General features: G+C 40.3%; 1 protein-coding gene across 1 annotated transcript; it reads right to left on the bottom strand.

Moving 5' to 3' along the window:
* Positions 1-1,292: 1,292 nt before the first annotated feature.
* On the bottom strand, positions 1,293-21,940 carry LOC115752052 (protein SPIRRIG). The gene is made up of 19 exons (XM_030690087.2): positions 21,118-21,940; positions 19,669-19,738; positions 19,467-19,552; positions 18,769-18,904; positions 18,609-18,665; positions 18,107-18,271; positions 16,290-16,481; positions 16,074-16,139; positions 14,657-14,771; positions 13,354-14,513; positions 12,067-12,763; positions 11,882-11,984; positions 10,679-11,790; positions 8,920-10,567; positions 5,685-8,729; positions 4,754-5,062; positions 3,959-4,265; positions 3,658-3,804; positions 1,293-2,912 (listed from the first exon to the last, which is right to left on the bottom strand). The coding sequence occupies exons 1-19, from the start codon at positions 21,273-21,275 to the stop codon at positions 1,734-1,736; spliced, it is 10,752 nt and encodes a 3,583-aa protein (XP_030545947.1). The 5' UTR covers positions 21,276-21,940; the 3' UTR covers positions 1,293-1,733.
* Positions 21,941-23,375: the final 1,435 nt, after the last annotated feature.

The following is a 23,375-nucleotide window of genomic DNA, read 5'->3' as shown; positions in this document are numbered from 1 at the left end:
CACAACCAATGAAATCAAGTGCGTAATCAAGAAATCATGCATTGATAAATCATATCATAAAAACCTAATGAAGCCTTAAGGGCTTAGAGAAATGTGGTTCGGGTTTAATTTCAAAGGTATTTATAATTTTCCTAAAAATGAACAAAATCTATTAAATTTAGAGAATTTAGACCCAAATTTATGAAAATGAGGTCAAACTAGCCTAATTTAAGCTTCTTCTATTTTTAGGAATTTCTGAAATTTTTCTAATTTTTTAGTTTTACTTTTAATTATATATATGTTGAAAATGAGACATCGTTCTGTTTTAGGTACAAGAAAAAATGATGAGAGAACTGAAATGAAAAAGTGAAAAATGTGGAACTTTCGGTCTATGTTGTGATTGTCAAAAGTGATTCTTTTTTTCAGAACCAATTTTTTTTTTTTTTTTTTTTGCTTTAGCTCCAAAACTGTTCTCGGGAACGGAAACAGAATAAGAATCATTTACGTTATCAAACATGATTCTTATCCTTTTTTTATTTCGAGGAACAGAATAAGAGAATCAAGGCCCTTACTCGTTTGTCGGTTCTTTTGAAAATAATTTTCAAAGAAAAAAGAAAAAGGATTTTTTATTTATTAAAGTTATAATTATGTCTTGAAGCAGTGTTTTTTATAATTTTGAAAGAATTCTTAAATGATCCAGATTCAGGGGAGATCGATGCATGACGACGCATGCAATCGAACCGGTGCATCCAAGAGAGTCCCTATGTGCGTTTTCCTCCATCTTCTAATCGATGGGTTACCAATCGAAGAAAATACGCACTTTTCAAGAGACTTCTTCATCCATATACCTCGAAATATGGATGGCAAAGATATAAGGGCCATCTTTTCCGCTAATCGAAAAAATCACTGGCCGCAAGAAATAAATCTCATCCTCCTATTTGCTTATGCATCTCACTTTTCATTAGCCGGTTATGCCGCATCATCATTACCACTCGATACACCCGCCACATGAAATATCTTCTCCAATAAGCGGGATCATTTTTTATTCTTGATTACTTCGTTGGATAGAACAATAAAAATAATATTAGGTAAAATAAGCAGGCACGTAAGAGATAATTTATGCATGTTCATGGCTCATCAGTCTTCCATACATATGGTGAAGGGGATTTAGAAGGAAAAGAAAACAAAACAGAAAAAATGACACTATAAAGTCAAGTGAGAAAAGAGAAATAGAATCAGCCGGTCACAACAACAACAACAAAAAAAATGGGGCTCGAGACCCCATATGGAGATGTGAAAAGAACACTGTGAACTAATTTAAGAACTCTCACCAATTCTTTCCAATATGAATTGTCAAAAACTGTTACAGGCACACTATCTTTGCTGTACAACATAATGCTCGTTGTCACTGAACTCATCTATGTACATCGAATAAATCACTCCCCGGATGTTCACCAGAAAAATCAGAAACATCCCATGCCTCACTCAAAAATTTCACCGCGTACTATCGATTCCAGAACCTTACCGCATCTCAAGTTCGTCCGCTCTTTCACCGATCCATGCCGAGAGGCTTTCTTAAGGCTCGGTTTTGCTCTCTTCAATCAAATGGCAAGTCAGTCCCTTGTTCGACATTGTGCAGATCATGTGGACATAAGACTCCTCCATCATGGGTGCGCACTCACCCAAGAAGTACCGTCAAAGAATCGATCTGCCACTTCAGGAAAAACGATCCGGAATCATCGAATTTCCGCACACTACCCCCTATTAAACGAAGATCTCACTATTTCATCAGGTATCGTCCATGACGACAAATGCCCATCGGAATCCCCACTTAACAACTGCTTCAGATCACTGGTGAGGTGGAGGGCAGTTACAGGATGCTTATGAAACTTGAGAACTTTGCGCAGCACTAATCTGTACTCCGACGACCTATCACCCAGATTGAACCCTCCGGCCCTATAACCTTTCGACTTGCTCTCCTCAGCCTCTAGGTTAGAGCAATGAATCATTTGCCAAACTTTCACAGCACCACTTTGATGACCAGTCACGTACCAGTTTGTGTCCAGCCAATCAGAAAATGTGCAACTGGTTACACACAGAATAAAGTCAGATGGCAGTTGTGATGCGTTCACCACAGCTAGACAATCCCCATTGATACTCCAAACAGCAAGCAACACTCCTGCTGCTGTTACAATCTCCCCAGTGAGGTCATTGACATAAATTGCCGACACTGCAGTCGGAAACTCGGGTAATTGCCTGACAAAGACAAATGTGCTGAGGTCCCATATAATGACGCTGCAGTCATCTGATCCACTCACGATCAACATGTATGGTTGGCTGACATGAAGGCAAGTCACCTTGCTTGTGTGAGCAGAAAGTGCCTTCTCCAACTGCAATTGACGTGTGATGCGGGGTCCATCCTTGCTTATTCTCCAAACTGAAATTAAGCCATCATCTGCCCCAGTGACTAGGGTTTGACCATCATGACTGGAGCTCACACACTGAATTTGGTTGCCACCATGAAGATTCTCATGAGTAGAGAGGAGTCTGTCCTGGTCATAACTCATAAATCTCAAGCTACGGTCCGGGAAACCCCATGCAACATATTTGGTATAAGTTTTGGGTTTAAGCAACGTGTTGGCTCCAGCTACCAAAATTTTCTCATTGAGTGTAACAATTTGAGTTATCGCATGTGATGTTTTGCGAACTTCACGGGCAACAAGATGAGCAGAATGCTTTAGCGGATGCGGAGGAAGTTTTCGGTCAACTTTTCTTTTCACATGAGGTTTCAGGAAGAGCTGCTTCGGTGTCTGGCCAAAGTGATTAATTTGAGCTAAGATGGAGGCTTTCATTGCAGGGTCTGTAACTGAGTCAATATCAACGCTACCCTCATATGTATAATGGTAGAATACATTAACAGCTTCTTCGGCAGCCTGTCAACAGAATAGCGGTAAGCATGAGCAACAAAAAAACGAATTTGTGTATAGTTCATTTTGACAGACTATCAAGTCGAGCTTCATTTGTATATGATCACTCAAACGGAAGATAGTGAAAAGAGATGGGAATCTATGAAGAAGAGGTGATGGACTTTGCTAGCAAGTAGGCACATCAATTTACAGCATCAACCAAGGTCAGGGTGTATCAACACCATCACCGTGCAATTATAGTTTGATCTTCCCCAGTTGCAATTGTCAGCAATAAAAGCAGTACTTAAAATTTTTCCTCTCTAAGAAAATCGGTAGATCAGCAGCCAATCCAGCCTAAATTTTTGCTCCATCAGTAACAAAGCAAGCTTTTTTTTAGGACTGATGGGAACCTGCGCCATCCTTGCTTGCATCGGTTGTGGCAAGTAAACCCCTCAAGGGCCGCCGAGAGGGGCCCCACCCCTGGCACCAAGCAAGCCCGAACTGAGTACGTGCAGGAGGATTCGAATTTGGCACCCAAAGGTGGGACGAAGCCGCACCAACACACGCCTCAATTCGTGGGGCAAGTTAAGGAGGTAAGGGTCTGAACCCCTAACAAAGCAAGGTTTGCTAGGAAAGAAGAATAGCATTCTAATTTAACTTCCTAAAGATTAAAGATCAATTCAGAATCCTCCAAGATGTCATGATGAGTTTTCTTAATAAGAAAGATTAAGTACACAGATGTCACTGCGAAATGGAAGTTTCTGAGACCTACCTTGCCCCTTTGCTTATACCCAAAGATGAGGTCTATCCAGTGGTGCAGGTTTTCTGAAACATAATCAGATTCCAACGCTTCTCTGTGCTTCCTGATGAATTCCCTCGCACTTCCCTTAGCCCAAGGAGGCAACACAACATCACCTACCTGAAAGATCACCACCTTATCCTCATAATCACTGGAAAGCAAAACTAGGGAGTATGCACGCAGTAGAAATCTGGTTTTCTTTAGAAATCCACTTACTCATCTAAAAGGAAAAACAGAAATAAGGTAATACTCCAATATAGATACCAAGACAGACCTGCTCTCCAGATTGTTTGACTCCCAAGTCGAGATTGAAGCGATTTTCCAGGAACTCGGGCATGTAAAAGAATTCAGGAATAAGTTCCTTCACATCTGATGTGTTACCCTTCCCAGCAGCACTCAGCCAAGTGTCTTTGATACCATTGAAGAGACGATCTGCATGATCGAATTGGCCACCTTGTAGCTTTTGATTTTCAGCACTGAAAGGTGGCAAACGAAGAAGGTAGAAAAGGACAATTCCGGCACTTGAATAATGAGAGCCGTAATGAAACTTTGGGACCTCGGGATCATCCCAACTGTCATATCTGCAGTAGACAGTGCACACAAACAGATAAGCAGGATTGCACTAGCTCAACTAGAATATGACAAAGAAAAAAAAACTAGAATATTACATAAAAGTGACAAATCTCCAGAGAAAGGTGGTTCGATGAATATACCAGCATTTCTAAGTAGCTAATGAAAATGTTTTACAGTCATTTTCAAGCTTCTGAATTGATTCCTATTAGCTATTCTTTTTCCTTTCTTTTTGGCTAGGAAGGGTTCATCTCTAGTCAACAAGAACAGGGGCACATTAAAAGTAACAGAAAATAATGCCTGTTTGAAGACGCTTCAACATTATATTCGAATATGAGCCAAAATTAAATAAGAAAACAAGAACTAAGATCTAAAGGAAACACAAAATCCTAAGACTCCCCTGAACATACAACAGAATGATCAGTGAGTCAATCAGCATCTAAGAGCAGCCTTAGAGTGTTGTGAATAATCTAATATTACACCGCATTTATACATTTACCTTTTCCTAAATTCGTCTTCCCCTTCCAGTGTCTGACATCCCATTGGTTTGTCAAGCTTACGAAATGTCTTGGGGTCTGAAAAGTCTAGACTTTCACTCTCATAATCTGCAAGGACCCAGGGGAACACTGGATATTGTGTGAGGTCACTGTATCCACGACCTGCGAGGGTGTTCAGATGCATCAGGTACTGGAAATTGCTAATCTCTCCGTTTTGCCACCTTTTTGAAAAAGACTTAGCCATCAACTTAAAAAGACGGCTGCCCTCGTTATTATCTTGCTTTGCTGATCCTGAAATGGTTGTGTCCAACCTGAGGCAAATGGGAGGGTGATAAGTATCGAGATCAAAAGCTCATATTATAGAAGTAACAGGTGGAAAACTTCAGATGTTCAGAACAGACAGCATGCTGCATGAAATTCAGATATATGACATGAAACATCTCTCAAGTCTCTCTTGGACAATACACAGCATGTCTTCTAAATAAATCACAGAACTAAATCCAGTTCTTTCAAGTCTCTCTTGGACAATACACAGCATGTCTTCTAAATAAATGACAGAACTAAATCAAGAACTGACTAATTTTCTTTTCTTATGAACGATAAGTCCAGAAGCCACTATTATAAACATAAAGGACCATAAAGCATTTAAAACTTTCCTGTCCCTTCCGATACAGTATCGTGTGCTAGACTGCCAGAGGAGATAAATAGATAATATTGACAAAGAAGCATGTAATTGTAACGGGACAAGCTCCAAGACAACACCAGTTTAAAACTGGAAATGTGTGAACCAATGCATGTGCTCTCTCGTGCTGGCAAAAAGATATGCATCTCTTAGATATCGATTCCAAAGATCAAAGTCATGCCTAATGCCAAGAAATAATGACCAAGAACCAATGTTTTTGACGTGGCACCAATGGGAAAGAAGAATCATACATGCTGTTTCTTGGCAGATTCATGGCTACCAAATTTTTGAACACCTCTTCCCTTTCCTTTTTGTGAAACACAAGGAGATCGTTACATCCATCCATGCTGAATACCTCAATAGCAACAGGACGCAGCTGGTAATCACGCTTCAAAATTTCGTGAACACTATTAAGCTTCCACATTCGCCAGGGATGAGGCAGGTTACCACTTGTACAGACCTTCTCCTTCCCCCACGCACCACCATTATAAGCCCATGCTCTTCCACCAACCAAAGCCTTGACAGTAGTGCCCCAAGAAGAAGTGGACTTTGATTGGAAGTCCATCCCGCCAGTGACATCCTTCTTTACCCCCAAAGCCTGATCAATGACAGAGAGTTCATCTTCGCATTCTTTTTCACAGATATACCCGGAGTCATCAATGTAGAAGTTCTCAATCACATATAAGCACAGTTCACCTATCAGAAATATTCCATCATGTTTGTCAAGACCAACAACTCGTTCACAATTATATCTGAATCGGATTTTTTCAAACGGCTCCAAAAATGGTCTGATTAAGTATTCTCCATTATCATGCAATTCCTTCTCTGACCTATCCTCCATAGTTTTGGTGTCATCAATTTTTGTAGATAAAGATTGCCTTGGAGATCCTAGTTCAGATCTTCCTTGATTGCTCTCAGTAATTGTTGCAGACAGTGCACTAGATTTCGCACCAAACTCGAGGGCAGAATGAAGACTACCTTCATTGAAGCTGCTAGCTCTGTCATCATTCCATCCATTCCTCAGGGAGGCCGCATCCTTCCCATCATCTGCCTCTTTAATGGAATATTCATGATACAGCTCCTCATCAACATCGTTCTTTTTTCCACCCTCAGTCAACTGGTTAAAAAATGGTTCTGAATCAGTATCAGAAGCACTGGGACCATTGTCAATCTTTGATTTGGCCAGCTCACACTGGTTATTAAGAACATTCTGGATGCAATCAATTTTCAATTTGGACCGGTCCAGCTTTTTGCGCATCCGATATGGTCCTTCAATTGGACAAAGCTGCCACTCTGGCTCTCCTTCATCAAATAATTTATGCATAGGGAATATGCCTCGTTCATGAACAAGTTGTTGGAGGTGGGCCTCCCACTCACTCTCAGCATGAAGAACCCATCCATACTTATCTTGACGAACAACTCTAAGCTCTGTAGACATCGAATCACGAACCAGTTCCAATGCATATCTGCGTTCATTTATCTGGTCCCAGTGTCTCAAGTCCAGCTTTGATGTTTCCCGATATCTTCTACCCATCTCCTTCTTACGGCGACCATCCACGCCTTTAATTCTCACACCAGGAAATTTCGCTGATCCAGCAATATACTGCACCCACATAATGGCAGCACACTGTTCTAAAACTTTGTTGACAAGCTGCTCTGAACTCTGAAGCCACCCAAAAAATGCTGGTAAGCTTCCTGTCAATAATTTGTCAAAACCACCATGCAGTAAATCCAGGTGCGGTCCTTGGTTTTGTCTAGAGACCAGCATGTCTTCTAGTGCAGCCCTGCGGTGCACCAATAGATATTTAATGACATCGACTGCCATATTTTGCACATTTCGTCTTTGATCTTGAAGAAGAGAGATCAGATTGACACAGAGACAGCAATTTAGATCTGTATCAATATTGTTAGGGCAGAAGATGATTTGCCTGTGTGCAACCAACAACTGCAAGATGGTGCAAATATTAATTCCAGACTCTTCCTGGGCCAAACTTGTAGATGATCCCTTCTTAGACTCGACAAGTAGACCTAAGCGTGAAAGGAGATCATCTTCCCCTATCATGACCAAGAACGATGGTAGGAAACAGTACATTATCATCCGATTTGTATTCTTGAGGATTGAATGAATGTAAGCCTCAAGTTGTCTGCTACCCCTGCCAATTGATAGGAGACCCTTTCCGGTAGGAGTTGCTTCTTCAATTCGTCCATCTTTATTTGCCAACTGTAACATCGATAACAAGAATTCCAGAGTCTTCCATATAGCAGCAGGCTGTGGAAAAGCACCCATATATACACGATCTACAATTATCCAGCATAACGAGTCTAAGTTAGATGACCAGCGGATCTTATCAAGCTTCTTGTCATCTTCCTCATCGTCACGTACAAGACGTCTTTCAAGGAAAATCATCAGCCTGCAGAGGCACAGACCTTGAAATGCTAGCATACATTCAGCATCAACATAAAGAGGTACATTTTCCAAAATTGTTTCAACAACCTGGGCTGCTTTTATCTGCTCAGTCATAAAATCAGAGAGAACTTCTGCCATAAAATCTAGAACAGCAGTTGCTCCAGCAGAACAGGGACCGCCACCATAACCAGCGTCATCAATTTCAAAAAGAATCTTTGAAGTAACTGCAAAGAAGGTATTGGTAGCGGTTGAACTGTGAGAACTGGACTTAAATTCAGAAGACAGATCAAAATCACTAGCAGAGAGAGAGGATTCCATAGATGGAGTAGCAACAAGAGGACTCTTGGACTCGTTGTGGCTTGTACTTCCTAACCATGATGTCAATGCAATAACTGGAGATGAAGAGGGACTCAAAATTTTGAAAGTAGATTTCTCAGATAAACTGGGAGAATTAATTGCAGTTGGAGGCGCAGAATCCTGGATATCTGCGGAATGAGCATTATACTCCACAGTCTTAACATCATGGAAGGTTGGTGCATTTGTACTAGAGGTTGGTGAACCCTGGTCAACAATCTCACCATCAAGGCTGAGAACAGCCTGGTCATCTTCGAGGACTGATCCGCTTGAATCCTGATGGGACGTGGAGATCTTGATTTCAGCACTATTATCAGCCATATAATTGCAAGGAATATGTGTTTCCTCAGAACTTGAGCTTATTTGGGCTTGAGGGAAGCTTCCTATACTTATGGAGGTTTTAGCTGATTGCTCCTGCTCATGGGGCAAGCTAGAAAATGTATTGTGGGAGCTACTGGTATCGTCACCATCATTCAAGTGCTTCTCTTCGGTCTTGAATGAGAGCTTTTTCGCCATCTTTACTGCATATGCAGCTCTGCCAGCAGAAAACAAAAGGAATATTTAGATCAGCGCAGAAACTGTATCAAGATAAGCAAAACCACAGTTGTTTGGTTTCTAGATTTGCAACTACGAATCTAGTAGTAGGTGAGGTAACACAAACAAGTCCTCCAGGCATATCATGCTCAGGAATCAATAAATAAGAAAGAACGGATCTCGAGACTAACCTAACACAAGAAAAGTACAGGTCGACACAGCTCTCGAGAAATTCTGTACGTCTACAAACAGCAGAAAAAGGAGGACACATTTTTGCAAGGTCAACCATGAATCTCAGAACCGAAGTCGCAGCAGCAGGAGCTGATGCCTCCCCACCCATTAAACGTGCAGCATATGTCTTGTGCATGAGAGCTTCACCTTGAAGCTCTCCAGCCATATCAGCATTTCCCTCGAAAAGTTCTGCCACAATGCCAGCAGCAAACTCCGAGAGATTGCCAGTTTGATGGGCAAGCATTGATTGCATACTCAACCTATCAAATGTTGACTTGGCCATAGCAATAACAGATTCCAAGAGTTCCACAAATTTCAACTCCACAAAACTCCCATCACTAGGTATAAGAGCATGAAAGTCCAGCATACGGACTTCTGGTAATCTTGGATAAACAGGCTTTCCAAACATGAGACAGAACAAAATATAATATATGTCTGGTGAATCATAGAAACTTTGAAGCACCCGCGCCAAACCTTGATAGCCTCCACTTGTACGGAACTTAAGTGCAAATGTGGGAGAAGAAGCAAGACACACACCAAGAAGAGTCATAATCCACCTCATACTTGTTGGATGAACAGCTTCATCTAGGAAGTATGTTATCAATTTAGAGGATACAGTCTTATGCCATTGTTCCAACAACTCTTCTGACTTTATAGTCACCTGTAAATCAATAAGCATCTCAAGCAGCATATTCCTAACAATGACATGCTTACCCATTGACTCGCGCACAATTTGCTGCCGTGGTGTCAATTCAGGAGGATCAAATGTCATAATGACAAATCTAACCACGTGCTCCAGTTCAGATGACAGAAAACCATCTTCCAGAATGACTCCAAGCAATACAACCAACTTTTCCAAAACTGGAACCTCAACATCACCTCGTTGCAGAGTCACCAGCAAATGCTGGACTAGGTTGATTCGGCGCAAAATAGTGAGGTTATGATTCCGATACCAATGCATTGATACTAGATGCTCAAGAAAACCCAGTAATGAAATCTGAATGGAAACAGGGGCAGTAACCCACAATGTCCAGTCCAACAGCACATGTTCAACCATATCTGCATTGGACAAGACAATGCAATTTGAATTTTCGGGCATATCAGCACTTTCTAACTCTGAGATATGGCTAATTGAATCTTTTTGTGCAGAGAAATCGTCCATATCTCCATGAGACCCAATGGAAGAAACTTCATCACGGAACTTCGATAGATTTAGATCCTCAAAACTTGCTTCCTGTATGATCGCGGCAGGTGACAAACTACTTCGAGCAGGTTCCACCTTCTTTGGTTCAGAAAATGAAGCTTCACATGCAGCTATTTCGAAAAAGATGTCAAGGGATTGCATGTCAAACAAGGACATTCTGTGATGCAGAAAGAGAGCTAATAAATGATATCCCCTGCACTTCTGCATGTCTTTTACGTTCTGAGGGTTTTGATGAAGTGCACAAGCTAATAAAGTAAGGGCCATATGCAGCATGTCCCGGGTTTCAGCAGCTTCTATAAGGGCCAGAATAACAGTTATACCACCAACAGGACGTATCGCATCGCCAATGACACACTGCCTGCAAATATAGATATCTCCATGCAGCCGCCCGAATCGCGGTATACCTACAAAACAGCAGTACTAGGAAATCCCCAATCAGATGAAGAAATGGAATTATATAAAGTGAAATAATCCAAACCTACTATTTCACGTACAAATTGCGAAACAACACATACCGCCTATGGGAGAAGCAGCAGCTGACATAGGGTCGACGAGATTGAGCATCGACTGAGACCCACTTGTTCGAATAGTTTCTGTACATGTTCCATCAAACGCGAATATTAGCTTCTTCCCAGATAGCTGGAATGAGAGATTCCCTAACCTGTCTAAGTCCCAAACAATCCCGCTACGATCTGCCTTGGACTCTCCCTGCTTGGTAGCACCATCAAGCCTCTGAGTACTTGAAGCCAAAGGCAACTCAGCATCTAATGAGTCTAGAATAGCCATAGTACCACCACCGCAGGCCTGGTTAGGAACAAATCGCAAGAGTTCTGTGTCTTGGTATAGCCCTCTGTAACCTCTACCAAGGATATACATAAAACAGACACAACCAGGTGTGAGGACCTCCTCAAAAAGGTAACAGGAACGGAGCTTCCATGTCAAGTCACAAACTCTTGCGTGACTAACAGGAGTCCCAATTGTAACCTGCAACGACTTCCCAGCCGGAGAAGGGGAATATCCCAGTTTCCCTGTATGCCTAAGTTTCCCATTAAGATAAACACATGCAAAGCTGGCTTGAAACAAACCAGCAAGAGCATTTGGTTTGCTATGTACAACTGCAAGATGATGCCATCTTCCTTCTTCCAGTTCTAAACCAGAAAAGGTTAAAGAGCTAGAGTTGCTTGTGGAAAGGGTTAGGACACCATCCTCCTCAATGTAAAGCTCAGCATAAAAGGTGTTCTCATTGTTGGCAGCACCAACAGAAAATATCCGGAAGATTTGCCTTTCATTCCGCTGCATATTTGAGCCTCGCTTCCTAAAAGGACCAGCTCTTGAAAGCTCTGTGTCCTTTGCTTGAGATTTTAAGAAGTTCTTATACTGAAACCAACAAACAAATGAATAGCCAGCAGCAGGAGGCCATGATCTTTCTCCTAGTGACACCTGGATAGATGCATGCCCAACTTTCTTCATGTCCAACTCCACAAACGGTGCCAGTGAAACATTCTCTGAAGCCATATCTTCCAGAAGAATTAACTTTTCCATCATATCAACAAGAATATGACCAGAACTCATCAGTCTCGTCTGGAAAATGTACCTAACAAGCACTCGGACTTCTGAGGCAGACAACCTGGTTACACAAATCCAAACACTTTGATTAACTCAGACATAATATACATCAAGAATGCATTTCAGAAACCTAAAAACTGAATGATGCCCACCTGTACGCCCCAAGAACTTCCACAATCTTCAAAGCATATGAAAGTAAAGGAGATGAGCCTGACATAAATGGATGAATAGTCTCCAACAACAGTTCCACACATCCTAACAAGACAAAAGAGAGGTAAATAGCACGAAAAGACTGAATATGTTATGAATAGCAAAAAATACAGGGTACTCCTCGCACCTACAGACGTTAGATTTTCTTGATTAAAGGAGCCAGCACGAGCAAGCTTTTCAATAAGGTTGAGCACTTCTAGCTGCACCTTTGGTGTAAAGAGCAACAGTGAACGAATGAGAACTCTAACTGCACCAGCATTGTACACTCGTTTCTCGTTGATGTCCAACGTACCAGATGGGGTTACAAAGAGAAAATTAGCAGATTCACTTTTAGTCAACTCAGGTGATCTTGCATTTTCAGAAGTGAAAAAAGGTGGCAGCACAATTTCTAGTGCAAGTTCCACCAACAATTGTATTACTTGCTTCTCACACTCGACACACAGCAAGCTTGATTCTGATAGAAGATCAAAGAAAGTTTGGGACGATATAACTGTATGCAGTTTGATTCTATTGACTGCATTATCACACACTCCTGCAGTCACAACCCGCAATAAATACGTAAAGACCTTGATATAAGTTTCTAAATAAGGATTTGTGTTCCCTTCTTCGCTTCTGAAATCATGAAGAACTGTTAGAAGAAGTGAAAATCCAGTTGCTTCGCCAAAAACCTTCTGAGCTGATTCATTTGCTCCAAGGATGCGCCACACAGTCCCCATAGTGTCACATTTTGCATCATCTGTCAGTCTATATTGACTTCCTGAAACACTGGTAACCATTCCACTCTTGAGGACATCAACAACCGCGCTCAGCTCTTCAGAATGAGCCTGCAAGAGATCAAAAGCCAATCATTACCTTGTGATGGCCAACAAAAACAAATAGGAATATAACAATGCGGTTTGATTGTACATGCAAACTAATATGAAGATATTGGAAGGGCATTATCATCGATAAAGCTATAAGCAAAAATTAAAAAGGATCGAACGAGTATAACAGATAATGCGGAAATAATTGACATATTACCCTTATCATCCCATGGGTTTTATTTCTGGCTAGTCTTGTGCTTTCTTTGAGTGAGAAGAAACTATTAACTAAATCAAACACAAGTTCATCGAAAGGACTCGCTAAATTGACAATTTACCACATTTTATCGAGACCATGGTAGCAAAAGGGAGTTCTTTCGTTTGGGTAAGAAGAAATTTTCAACATAAATAAAGCATTCATTCCCATCTTTTGAAGGTAACAGTTACTTGCATATCAAAAGAGAAATGCAGTTCTTCTGAGAACTTTTAACTTTTGAATACGAGAGCATACAAAACGTTTCACCAAGATGCAGGGGTTATCATTTTATCTCAAAGACCATTTAAATAGGCAAAGAAAAAAGAAATGATGATGACAATTATGAATGACAGCAAACCTGAGAGATGTCTTCAATGACCAAACATGACAGCACCCTGAGGGCCCCCGGACGATGAATATCAGATGCCAGAAAAGGAAGAATGGAGGGCACACCATCCGCAGTACGGAATGCTGCTTGGTTAGTTTCAGCTTTCTTTAGCAGAGATACCAAACAGTCCCATGCAATCGCAATTGTGCCCTCAATGTCAAAAATAGGAAACTTCCCAGAACGAGATTCCAACAACTTTGGTGAAGATATAATGACATCTTTACTGTCCAAATGCTTCTGGAAGCTGCTAGAGCTGGATTTTGTCTCCAGGTTATTGGTGTTCCCACTTTGTTGGTCTGGACCCAAAAGATACTTGTGCTGCTTAAGGTCATCTAGCAGAACCGCCAACACCCCTACTTCTCGCAAAACTTTCTTGTATTGTTGATCAAAGGACAAAAGTTTCACAAAGAAGGAAAGAACCGTCTGCTTTAATTGTGGTGTTATCGGCTGCTGCAATAGGCAGCTTAGCGAAAGCAATTCTTGCTCAGGAACACAATTTGCAACTGTTACTGCATATTCAAGAATTTTCAGAATAATCTCCTGAAAAGATGGAGGAAAACCAGCCATGTTTTGGATGAAGAGTGGAACCGTGCGTAATTGTTGACATAACTTGTAGTTTTCTAAATGGCTTGAGAATATCTTAAACATTCTGTTTAGTACTTCCTCCTGTAATTCCCTATTGTCTGCTTTGAGAAAAATTTCCTGCAGCACCTGGATTGCTTCAAGGTCCTTAACTTTACTGTCTCTCACCACGTCAGCAATTCTGTCAAAAGAGGATGTGCGGCTCCTGTTGTGTGCCATACTTTTCGAATGAGAAGATTTGCCTTTCCCTCCAGATATCATTGCTTCGGTAGGTCCAGTTTGAGCTAGATTAACAAGAACATCGAGTAATCTTGAGAGCGCTGGGGACAGATTTCCCTGCACAGAATCCTCTTTATTGGGAAGGTCATGTCTATCTAAAAGTGCATGAGAACCATCCAACGAATAATCGTTGTCAGAATATGACTTTAGATAGGTTGGCTCAACACTCCGAGCTTTCTGCATGCTAGACATAACCAATGCAAACTGAGCAAGGAAGGGATAACCATGAGCATTGTGGATATCCTCTCTTAGCCTGATTCCACCAGCCTCTATAAGTCAGAAAGTGCATCGAAAATTAGTCAGAAAGCAGTGAACAAAGAGGCAGAACTGAAACTATAAAATAATGCAGCAAATGAAGTTGTTCTGAGAATGACTAGCTCTTGAATCAAAAGATTAATTTAGATTAAGGTACCAGGTCTGTATGACAGTTCTACGCATTCAAGTAACAAGTCCACAATGCCCATCGTGTAAGCAGAATCACCACAGTCAGGATTGAAATCCTTCACAGCCATCAAGAGAACTTTTATCTGCATGCAAGAAATCATGTTACTGGATGTAAAGCCAGCTGAGATATAATCAAACAGACAACTCAAGAAAGGTCGGGTAAAACAATCAGGGATGGAACTGAATATTTTGTGGGCGGAGCAATCAGTTAAGGACAGGACCTCTAAACAGAGGTTTTTGATATGTACCCCTCAATAAAGTAGGTCTTGGTCTAATCGAGGAGAAGATATGAGAAGCATCTTTAGATGATTTAATCATGTTGATGAAGACCTCTGAAGGCTCCAGCGAGGTGATGCAATTAGGTGATACAGACATGGGTTCAAAATATAATGGGAAGACGTAGAAGGATGTCAAAGGAGATGATAAAGAAAGATATGGAGTACTTGACGCTCACAAGCATCTTATACAGAATTGAGCATAATCGCATTATAGGACTCATATTGTCCACCCACTTAGTGAAATAGGGCTTCGTGTTGTTGTAGTTATTTTATCACCTCCATTTAGGGAGGAAAATTGACTACGTTAACTCTTGAGATCATAATTTTGTTTGTTTTCTCAAGAAAAAAAAAATCTTAGAGATCGTGACATATTTCTAAATCAAGTCTGATGGGTGAGTTGAGTCAATTAACTGAGAGAATCCAGATCTTATATTCTTATGCTTTGTTGGATTATACTAATATGTAAAGGAATGTAAAGAGAGAAATTATAGAATCAACAAAATTGAAACCGAATTTTAAGTTTTGGGCTTTCTTTGCTGAGATTTGAACTTCCCAAATTATAAGAAGGTTGAGTTTCCAGTCTCAAATTTTTCGTAAGGACAACACCAAACTGATGAATGAGTTCAGAAGTATCTACGTAAAGTTCTAAAGTATACATGGACTATAGGCAGATTAAAAATTCAAATGGTGTCAAATGATCACACTAAGAAAAGGGAAACGCCCTATCTGTCAACAATCAAATCCACTTATAGAAGAATATGGAGCAAGTTTTCCAAATCATTTTATGGTTTCAACAACACGATAAATGCTATCATTCCCCATTACTAGGAGAACCACTTAGAAATAAAACTTGTGCTTCGCACTCACCAGTACAGATTACATAATATCATTTAACAGGCACATTCTTAATTCTTTTTCAAAACATTAAAAGAAAACATCCTTTTAGACACCACAATCAAGCCAGAAACCAAAATGAACGGGGATTATTTCCAAACGTCTGTTTAAGAAACAGGGACTGAAATTCATGACCATGACCGTTGATCAATAAAAGGTAAGGAGAATGCCACCATTTCTCAGCAAAAATAAATGAGGAGGGTATGCGCATACCAAATGATGCTTGCGAATATACTTGGCTGTGGATCCATTATCATTGACCAGAAGCAGACCCAGTATCTAGCACAAGGCAAAACCATTTATAAGAGCATCAATATCAAGAGGGAAAATCTACCACATCACACAGACACACACATGTACATATGTATGAGCTTTAGGGTCCTTAAAGCGGCAGTGTTGCAGATATACCAAAAATAGTTACTCAGTTACCTGCATAGCATGTCTATGAAGCTGTAGGCTGTGAAGGGGAAGAAGGCCTTCCTTAAACTGAGAAAAGACTTTCAGAGAACCATTGGCCACCATATGAAAAAGTAACTGTAATGAATCATCCTCAATCAAACTCTGGGCTGCTGAAGGATGGCTTGCCAATGCTTTCATAATATGCACAACGCTTCCCTCTACCTGCAACCACATCCATCTGAGCAGTGCAGGACAAAAATATATCTCTGAGACACATAAAGTATATGTAGCATGCGGCAGAACTTCAAAATACCACCTTTCCAAAGCAAACAAAGCTGATCGTATAATGCAACTACTCAAATGTTATCACTTTCTTGAGAAAATCAGATACTTTCTGATTAGACTGCAACTTCAGTGAACTGCTTGCGCTAAAGAAGATTCATCTTAGGTTCACTGGCCCACCACAACATAATAAAACAGCCAAAAACTGCTAGAGGATATCACGACGCATAAAGTCCAAATTACATTAAGTGAGAAGTTTGAAAACTTCGTACAGGAAAAATTTATGCAACTATAAATATAAACACAAGCAGATTGCCCTTGCGTAGGAAAAAGAGTAAAGAGTTAATAGGATAATGAGATAACTGACACTAGCATAGTGCAAGTACTTATTCGATAATCCAAATCAAGTAGCAGCCTTGGTAAATATGGATACTTATATCACCATGTGGCCAACTGAAGCCTAAACAAAATTCTGGCATATAGTACATAGCTTTCTTGCTTCCAATAAATTCCTGATAATCACAATCAATCTATACATGTGTATTCATGATTTAATTTTGACAGAAACATGTGTTTGGTGTCATCTTGTATTTGCTTAACTTGTTTATATCAACCGCAATTTATCATCTACTTGTTGCATCCCCCAACCAAAACGAGAACAGAGTCATCCTCACCTATAAAGTGTTATCCATGAAAATTAGCTTGAGTTAACGATAATTTAGCATCAATCTCCAGCCTTTTTGTATTCATAAAATGAAGAAAGGATATCTGCTCAGAGCTCAACACCACCTTTTCTTCTATGCATCCAAGAAGTCCATACTCTTTTTTTATTCTGATTCATGTGTGTATTTAGTCATCTGACCAGGGCGGAGGAGATACTTTAACACCCCCCCTCATGCGCAATCGTAATGAACAATATGAAGAAAATACATCGAATGGAGGAAATAAGATGAACATGAAGCAGCAAAAAGTAAATCTCTAATTGAGATAGTGAAGCATTAAAACCTAGCGGTGAAACCAACACAAGCCAAGTGCGAACACGTTTGTTCTAAAAACTGCTATTAGAGAATGATGCGGTTTTCTCCACTGGCCTTAACAAAATATGATGATCAGAACAAGAAAAAAGAAGGTGAGCAAAGTATTCAATCACTTTTTTTAACCTAGTTTATTTAATAGGATATATAGAGAATGCAGCATCTGAGCATTCCTCTCATTCTGAACAGACTAAAGGCATGCATTACTTAACAGCACATACATATTCTTCTTAGATATCAAATCAAAGTCAGTTAAAGTTTGTTTAGCATGAACTAAATGTGAAGTTAGAGAAACAGCATCAACGATTGTTATCAAGGTCTAATAACTAAGGCCCCAACGAACAAGAAGTTCCATGAGATTACTGTTGCTGTAGAACTAATTCACACAAAAGCTGCGAAATCAAAATATCCGTGACTACAGGTCATTCTAATCCACACTAGGGAGGGACATGATGGACAGACGTCATTGTAACAACTGCACAGCTAGTATATGCATCATTAGAATAGATCAAGAACTGACGGTAAATTTACCTCAAGCCGCCGGACTTGCCTTAAGTCCTTATCATGATCGTTTTCAGCTTCGGTGACAGTCACCTTTGACCGTTCATCAGCTCTATCAGGACCCAAAAGGGCATTGAGAACGTGAATGAGACAACAAAGGATCCCAGAATCAAGAAGTGATTGCTTGTCGATTGGCTGCAGATAATTTCACGGAAAATGAAAAGAGGAAGGAGAAGGGGTTAATCTTACCTACACGCTATCTCAAATGCTAAGAAAGGAACAAGTCAAGCTTCACACTTAACATTGCAACACAGTTAAACAGACAGCCTATAGTCTAAAGCAGACATTTAAACTCAACCCCAACGCTGCTGCTACATCTTAGTTGCGCAGAGAAGCTTCAAAAGAGGGGGAAAAAAAGCACCATACAAGTTCAAACAAGGTATAACTAGCAATGATAAAAAAAAAATTGGAATGCATCAGTCATGTGAGTAAGAATATGCAAAAGTGCAAAGTAGTAGCAAAAATTACATACCCCAGAAACAAGTACTTCAACTGCAGTTAACAAGTTTGCCCCAGGAGAGATGCTGTCCTGCAATATATTACATGAAAATGGCATTACAACACTGCAACTTGACATGGGAAAAATCAAATAAAGGAACTATATATTCGAGATTAGGATCCATCAGGCCAACCTGTGTAACTTCTGAAAAGAACCTTAATATGTCTACCACATTCAAGGATCTCGTTTTGCTGCTAATTTTCAACTTTTCAATATCTGTAACAAATGCTCTTCCGACAACAAATGAGAAAATGTGTGTTTCAACTAACCTGTCATAAATGTAAACAAGACTGTTACATAGAGAAAAGGAGTAAGGCAATTGTAATACTCGCAATTAGGATAAAATGGCAACAACAGCCGGCAATCACCATAGAAACTATTATAAAAGAAAAATAAATAAAAAAAGGAGAATTCGTTTCGAAACAGACATTAATATATTACTGATCATGTTGCCTAAATAACCATCACGTCCCCACAAGCAAAAAGAAAAATAGATATAATGTCCTCAAATAAAGTCTCCATGAGATTGTGAAGGAGCTTGAAATGCCAGCAATGCTCGATTAACAACAGTTGACTAACCCAAAATGTCAGGAATAAGTTTCACAGACTACAATTCAACTCAGAATTCCTGATATCCTAACTGTGACCTCAAAAAGGACTACCAGAGTTTGATTGACAATAAATGCGACCATTTATCAAACCAATTATGATCATTGATCAACATGACGAGGAAACAAAACAAATCAACTAGCCAAAGTATACTGTCGGGGGTAAAAAAAAAAGTATATTTTGGGGAAAAAAATAGAAATGTAGAGCAGTGTTGGTTCATACATGGTAACTAACTGTGCTATGTTAGCATGCTGCTTCACTAATCTACAAAAAGCATCTACAGTCCAATTCAAAGCTGCTTCTTTCTCCTGTGACAACAATTGAAAGAAAATTAGCTCAGTGAAGCAATATCAAGGTTTGGAATGACGAATTTTCTATAAAAATAGAAAAGAAATGGCAGAAGAATTTAAATCAATCATTGGACCTTTTCTGAGCTGGATGAGCGGAACTCTTCCCAAAATCTTTTAAAGTCCAATTCCAGCTCGTGTTTGTCCCTGTTTTCAAAAGGAAGAACCAACAGCAGAAAGGAACGTCATATATGAATCTCATAAATTACAACGCGATCACCGTGCTAAAAAACTTTAATGAACATAAGAGCCATAATCGTTCCACACAATCAATGGAAACCTCGACCCGACACCTTTTTTCTCCTAAAACAACAGGAAAAGGGATAATAAACATATCGATGTGACAAGACGTGCAGTTGAACCCTGATTGAAAGGTACACTATTGCCCTTGACAGTAAATAAAGAATCAAGATAAGCAAATCCAAACAGCCATATGGGACTATCAGGTGCCACACCAAGGCAATATGGAATTTAGCTCAGGGAAATTTAGGGACAATCAAGGAAGTCTCAAAAATAATCAGTCAGACAACTAATAGAGATGCAAACTGAAAACGTTAGCAGGTTACAGAGAGGAAGTCATGGTTTTGGAGCACATTATTGATCGCAACATGAGGTGTTCATCATCAATCAAGTGGTAGGAATAATTTTCTATGGTTCTTTTGCGGTGTGGGGGAGAGTTGGCCTGTCAAATCACACACTCGTGTATCGTGTTTTCCTTGATGTTAAAATTCACCACGCCCCCCATGATAGTCTGCTCTATTTTCCTGCTTCAAAAGCACTTAAAGTTTCGCTGCTGGAGCATGCCTTTAGGCAACTCTAATAAAGCAAGTATCTCAGTTCATAGTTATCTCATCGATAATCAAAGCATTCTTTTACACATATGGCCGGACAAGAACCAAAAACCAGTAAAGGAAACCACTCTTGTGGTGGTCCAATATTCATGCCAGCCTCAGTCCATCGTCAAAGGGAACTCACTATCAATATATTTGGGAGACACTACTGCATTTTCCAATGTCACGAGACAACCTACAATAACCTGTCACCGGACTCCTATTAATACTTCTAAAGCAAGATGTCTAATCTTCACTATAATGTCACTATCTACTTCAGAATTTTCTAATTCCCCCAAAGGAAAAGGGATATAATCAGCAAAGTGGAAAAGACAAAAACGAGCAAAACAAGCAAAACCTAAAATAGACTATGAAGAGATTATGTGATATAAAGAACACGGAACAGGCCCTTTATCACTTCACTTATCAAATACTATTCCCCTCTGACGAGCTAAATAGACTCTCCCTACCCAAAATGAGCCTGACCACAAAAAAAAAAAAAAAAACTTAGGATCCTCTAATACCCCGGCAAGCTAAAGTGAAAAGAACCACTAGTAATGAAGAGGCAGAAGAGATCAACGAGAAGACTTGTTTGACCACATTACATCTTAAAGCAAACAGGTAACAAAGGCGATCGAAATCGCCCCAGACATACGAGAATAAGGCCGAATTAAGCATGTTAACGGAATAGTTTACCTTGCAGGAGAGGAAGCATAGTCATAGTGGACGGGAGGGACGACATGGAGATCATTGCGGCCGGCGGACGCCGGGGAGGAAGACGAGGCGGTCGAAGTTGGAGATTGCGTTAACCCGACCTTCTCCTTGATGTCCTTAAGCAATGTTACCCATTTCATTGTTGACTGAACGACCCCTCCTCAATCACTTAGCTCTCTTCCTCCCTTTCTCATCCGCCAAACAAAATGACCGGATCTCCCCACCACTCAATCCCCCCGATCTCCCAAAAGCTCAGGCGACGACCGGAACAATCCCAAATTTAGAAACAAAAAAGTAAAGGAAGAAAAGTCAAAATCAATGCGTATGCAGCTGAAACTCGGACGCCGTGCCAATGCCAAGGTTCGATCGAAGTGGAATCAGAATCAGCGCGGCGAGATCTGCTTCCTTATTCTCGCCCGACACTGATCTGTGATTCTTGCCGCGCCCGATCGTCCGGTCGTGGGGGGCCAAGGAAGGCAAGAAAATTTTCAAAAAAAAAAAAGGAAAAGGAAGAAAGAAAATCCCAGCAAGATTTTCTTTTCCTGTTTTCTCGAGAAATGTTCCTGAGCCCTAGGAATCAGGACCAGAGAGCCAAACGAAACGCGACTCCTATTGGAAAGACAGAAGAAAGAACGAACACCATGAATGAGGCAAATGCAGAGAAGTCCAGCTCTCTCTCTCTCTCTCTCTCTTCTTTCTCTCTCTCCTTGTGCCCCGTTTTTGGACGGCCTTCTCTCCGCGCCTTCGTTTTCTCGCTCTAATATCCAAAGCCGACGAAGGGGAAAAAGCATTGTATATACTTTCTCTCTCTAGAGAGGAGAAATTTGAGAGATATACGCGCTTTGGGGAGGTTTTAGCTCTCTCTGTCTCTCTCTCTCTCGGCCCCGCTGTGTGGGCCCGCTCGCTGCCCACGTCATCTGGGATCCGCTCCGTCCAGGCTACCACGTGGAGTCTCGAGATTGACGGTCAAGCTCGGGACGTGATCGCCTCTCTTTTGTTTCTCTCGGGTTTCGTCTGAGTTTCTTTATGACGCCTTCGCCCGGGGGAGTGGGGTGAGTGGGTGGTGAGAGAGACGGTGGTCCGCGGGCGGCGCGTCCGGCGGAGCGCCGAGGCGTCCATTGGGTATCGCCGTAGCCCGCGCCGTACCGTAATTATACCATGTAAAAACCATTAGATGTACTGTAATTCGTGTATTTATGATGCATGTTTTGTTAAAGTTATAAGACCTCTTTTGATAAGTTGTAATCGTGCAAGATAAATATGTCCAATACACTCGAGGTCGGCTAGCATATTGATTATAAATATGACATACTGTGGAAATTTTGTTTTTTTTTTTTTATCCGACAAGAGATTGGACTTAAGAATCAAGAGGAAAGTTTTCATTAAATAATGTTCTATCCAACTTTATTTGGAGCGGGCGTTTGATTTGTGTGGATGCTTTTTGGTTAATTACTTAGTGACAAAGTAATGCCACGTGGCTTTCCCAAGATTGGGAGACGAGGGGTTATTGCACCTCTATAATCTTTTTTTTTTTTTTTTTGGTCCAAAGCACCTCTATAATCTTGAAAACATGTGTTTTAGAACATTTATCGGCAATGATATACTTTAAAAGGGTAAATCGGTTTTTAACCTTTTCTAAACTCAGTATAGTCAACGCGTACTTGCATATACGATATCACTTAATTTAAATATAAAATTAGTTATATTCAAACAACCGCATAACCGACAAGCCAAACGCTTAATCAATGTATCAATACAAAAAAGTCCTGAGGTCAATAAGCTTGTTTGAAACTATCCAAAAACTATTTCTTCATCTCATCGAATTTCAAACGATCATATATCTCTGTAAAAAAAAATAACTTATTGGCCTAATTCTCCCAAAAAAAAAATCTCAATTTTGTATGTCCAATCCCAATTCTATTTCGAATCTTTCTATGTAAAAAAATTCTCGACTTTCACTATAACTACAAATTTGTCTGCGCATCCAAAAATTGCCACTGGTATTTTCAAAATTATAAATGTCGAGGTCAGTTACAAGTTCATTATCAGAATATGCGCTTCATCAACACCCTCACTTTTGTATAGAACAACATCAGCCTCTTGATATTGATAATTTTGGAGAAACTAGTTATAATTTTTTAACGCGTTGAGACTAGAAAGAAAGATAACCTTCTACTGACAATCAAGATGTTTGTGGCGAAATTGAGATTTGACCTACAGTCGAGTTTTTTTTTTAGGGA

This window comes from Rhodamnia argentea, chromosome 7 (genome assembly GCF_020921035.1).
Source record: "Rhodamnia argentea isolate NSW1041297 chromosome 7, ASM2092103v1, whole genome shotgun sequence".
Classification (NCBI taxonomy): Eukaryota; Viridiplantae; Streptophyta; class Magnoliopsida; order Myrtales; family Myrtaceae; genus Rhodamnia; species Rhodamnia argentea.
Note: the sequence above shows the minus strand (reverse complement) of the source record. Positions and strands in the feature narration are given on the sequence as shown.